This window comes from Lathyrus oleraceus, chromosome 5 (genome assembly GCF_024323335.1).
Source record: "Lathyrus oleraceus cultivar Zhongwan6 chromosome 5, CAAS_Psat_ZW6_1.0, whole genome shotgun sequence".
NCBI lineage: Eukaryota > Viridiplantae > Streptophyta > Magnoliopsida > Fabales > Fabaceae > Lathyrus > Lathyrus oleraceus.
In genome coordinates this window covers 7,447,562-7,451,069 of record NC_066583.1, presented here as the reverse complement: position 1 = coordinate 7,451,069, position 3,508 = coordinate 7,447,562, and the positions used below count along the sequence as shown (strand labels likewise).

At 29.2% G+C, this 3,508-nt stretch overlaps 1 protein-coding gene across 1 annotated transcript; it reads right to left on the bottom strand.

The window, feature by feature from the left end:
- Nucleotides 1-217: 217 nt before the first annotated feature.
- On the bottom strand, nt 218-1,989 carry LOC127087119 (B-box zinc finger protein 20). Its single transcript, XM_051027972.1, has 3 exons — nt 1,489-1,989; nt 684-1,064; nt 218-562 (listed from the first exon to the last, which is right to left on the bottom strand). The coding sequence occupies exons 1-3, from the start codon at nt 1,672-1,674 to the stop codon at nt 416-418; spliced, it is 714 nt and encodes a 237-aa protein (XP_050883929.1). The 5' UTR covers nt 1,675-1,989; the 3' UTR covers nt 218-415.
- Between the last annotated feature and the right edge of the window lie 1,519 nt (nt 1,990-3,508).

Below are 3,508 nucleotides of genomic sequence, written 5' to 3'. Positions count from 1 at the left end.
TTGTTACTCAATTTATTTAGGCTTAGATCTTGAATTCCAAAAGAAAAATGTTTATAATATTCAAAGGCCTTAAATTTTTATCTTTATCTTTTCCTTGATATTTCACACAACTATACCCTACATCCACAAATATCTTTAAACAATCCCCACATTTTTATTTTGTTTTCATTCTTAATATACAATAAAATCTCAATAGCTCCCTCCTTGAATTTCTCAAGAGAATCTTAATGACACTTCTTCTTTCACACAATATTTTTATTACCAAACATACTGTTCAAAGTTCCTAAAAATCCTCCAAAACAGTAGATGAGAATTTCAAAAACATAGTAAAAAAAAAAACAGAAAAGAGAAAATAAACAAAAAATGAATAATAAGGAAATGCAGAAAGCAAAATATGAATAATTCCAACAGATTTTTACAAACAGTGTCTAGATTTTTTTAAGAATGTAGCACCAGTTCCTGGGACTGTACATCCATAAACTTGTTGAGTCTCTTTAACTCCATCCATAAACTTGTTATTGTTAGCATGAAGATTTTGGTACTGAAATGTTGAATATTGATTCTGCATAAACAGAAGAACAACTAGTCATTATTATAAGATCTTAGTAACTAACTATATAATATAATAATATCTTTGAAAAATATCTATAAGTAACTATTAAAAGGTGTAGAGCAAGTTAAACCTTACAGAAACCATTTGGTGGGAATGAAGCATCAAGAAAATCTTCAAAACAGTAACCAGGTAGTGTTTCAATCAAGTACTCAGAAATGCTGCTTGTTGAAACTGAACCAGTGTCACTAGCCATGTTGTCTTCAAACTTGCTAGAAGAACTCGCATTTTCATTGGAAACTGATCTTGGTATTATGTTTGGTTTCGAATGCCGAGAGCCATTACTGGTGGTGGATGATGAATATGTGTCCAAAGAATTGCTTGAAAGCTTCACACCAGATAGAAGAAACCTGTTGTGTTTCTGTGTATGTTCATTTGCACTATGGATTGGAACTTCACATTCTCTGCATAGAATCGCTCTATCTTCTTGGCAAAATAGATATCCGCGCCTCTCCTGCAACAACAATATTCAACTAGTAATATATAATACTGATATTATAAAATTTACTCGACCAGCACGATTTGAGTCACGGCATCATGGTTTTTGATGTTGTCACAACCATGATTTAAGTCCGACATCATGGTTTTTGATGTTACCACAACCATGTCCACAACCCGACCACAATTAAGGTTACATCCATCACATCTTGTAGAGATTCTTTAAAATACTTTGTCTGTATACGACTATAAACAAATATTTTATTTTTAGATTCATTGAATAACTGATATATTTTGACTCGAAAATAGACCAAATACGTCATCTATTCACTGAATATGAAAAATAAATATTTGCTTATAACAGTGAACAGACAGAGTATTAAAGATTGTGAAGTGTTATTTAAAATGATGATAATGAGTATAGTTATTGATATTCATACTTGACAGATATCACAAAGAGGGTAGTCTTTGGAGTTGAGATGAACAAGAGAGAAACGAGTATGTTTGGTAGCAAGTTTGTTAGCATGGTGGATAGTAAAATCACATCCATGGCAAAGAGCAGCTTCATCTGAAGGACAAAACATGGAAGCCTCAGCTTTCTCACAAACATCACATTGAATCTTCATCTTTTGGTAGCAGCAAGGCAGCAACTAGACAGTTTGTTTGTGCTTTGATTGCTTATGTTGTTTTGTGTTTGTGTTTTGTCTTCACAACAACACTCCTTTATTTACTTTAACTTTAAGGAGGAGAAGCTTTGTTGAAATGGGGTAAGGGAAAGTAAAAGAAAAGAGACAAAAGAATTATGGGCATATTTGGCATTACGGTCCAGAAACATCGGCTCCCACTTGGCTCAACCTCAGTGGTTGTATTGTATTAAGTGATTTCTGACTTTGAGAGAAACTGTTAATAACTTATATGAATGAATGAATCAAAGTCTATTTCATAGATACACTATATCTATATCTATTCATTTTTCTCTCTCTCTTAGTGACTTTGCAAGTTGGCTATTATTAATATTGGTAGTATTCTATTCTATAGCACATTAGCTATCACTCTCAGTCTCAGTGTTTCTGAATTTTTAGCTGCTTTATCTGACTCACTTTATTCACTCATAAGCCTCATCAGTTTTGAATTTTATCTACTAACTTATTTAGATAATCACTTTTTTGCTATTCTAAGTACTAAATAAATGAATGACACTCTATGAGGAACTTATTCTAAGTCATTACTAAAATAAATGACTCTTCTGAACAAACCAGAGAAAGGACAGGAACAGACACAAGTGTTGCCACTTGTTACTCAAAGCTTCCTTCTTCTTCTTCAAGCTTCCATTATTTAATTATTTATTTCGTGGGTAAAACAACATTTTAAAAGAAGTATTTTTTAAAGAACATTTTTTTATGATTTTAAAAGACTACCTAGATGGATAAACTTTGAATATTTTTTGGTTTATAAAATTAATTTTATTGTAAATCTAAATGATTTAATCTCCAATCAATAATTTGCTTTCAAAAAATTATTTTGTAATAACAAGGTATATCATTGGTAGAATAAGATAACTTATATTTTTCTAATATATATATATATATATATATATATATATATATATATATATATATATATATATATATATATTCGATTATATGGTAAGCATGTTCGCAGGTTGGGTTGAATATAATTCGATTAAATTTAATATTCAATTCAATCAATAGTCTTTAGCTTGGGTCAAATACTTATTCATCAATGGGTTGCATTTGGTTGAGTTTGTGGGCTATCCATTAAATATAATGTTTAAATTATAAATAAAATATTAATTTAATTAACATATTTATTTTACAAAAATATTAAAAAACCATAAAATTCAAGTATTTAATTTGAATAAATTTTATTGTTTAATATCTAAAAGTTCTTTTACGATTGAGATCAAGTAAAAAATATATAAATGGCGTTAAAAATATATGCAAATGGTGTAAAGCATAATTTAAAAGTTAAGATATATCGATATATCACTCTTCGAATAAAAAAGTTTAATCTCTCAAATTTAATTTAGACTTAAGATTTTATAATTAATAAAAATTATAATTATATTTTTAAAAAAAATATATGCATCGTAAGAATTGTGCTAGATAATTTATGAATAAAATAAAATAAAAATGTTGTCATACGTAAGTGGGTTGGATTCGCGGGTTCGTGGATTTAAAACATCAAACTTGTTACTCAAACCAAATATTAATGATTTTGAATTAGTTGATTTGGATTGGGCTCATACATGATTGGATTGAATAAAAATAAAGATTGGGTTAGATTGGATGAGTGGGTTCTCAAATTGGTATGTACCCATAAACACCCCTACACCAAAGTTTGAATTGTACAAACACTTGAAAAGGAATTTAATAATTAGCAAAATAAAAACAGGAGACCACATCCAACAAAAACAAGCCTCCAAAATGCAATCCTCTA

Bases quoted from the DNA above. Each gene is read 5' to 3' on its own strand.
- LOC127087119 (XM_051027972.1), bottom strand. From the start codon at position 1,674: ATGAAGATTCAATGTGATGTTTGTGAGAAAGCTGAGGCTTCCATGTTT. The intron at 1,065-1,488 runs GTATGAATATCA...TTGTTGTTGCAG, and splicing joins CTCTTTGTGATATCTGTCAA to GAGAGGCGCGGATATCTATT. The intron at 563-683 runs GTTTAACTTGCT...CTGTTTATGCAG, and splicing joins CACCAAATGGTTTCTGTAAG to AATCAATATTCAACATTTCA.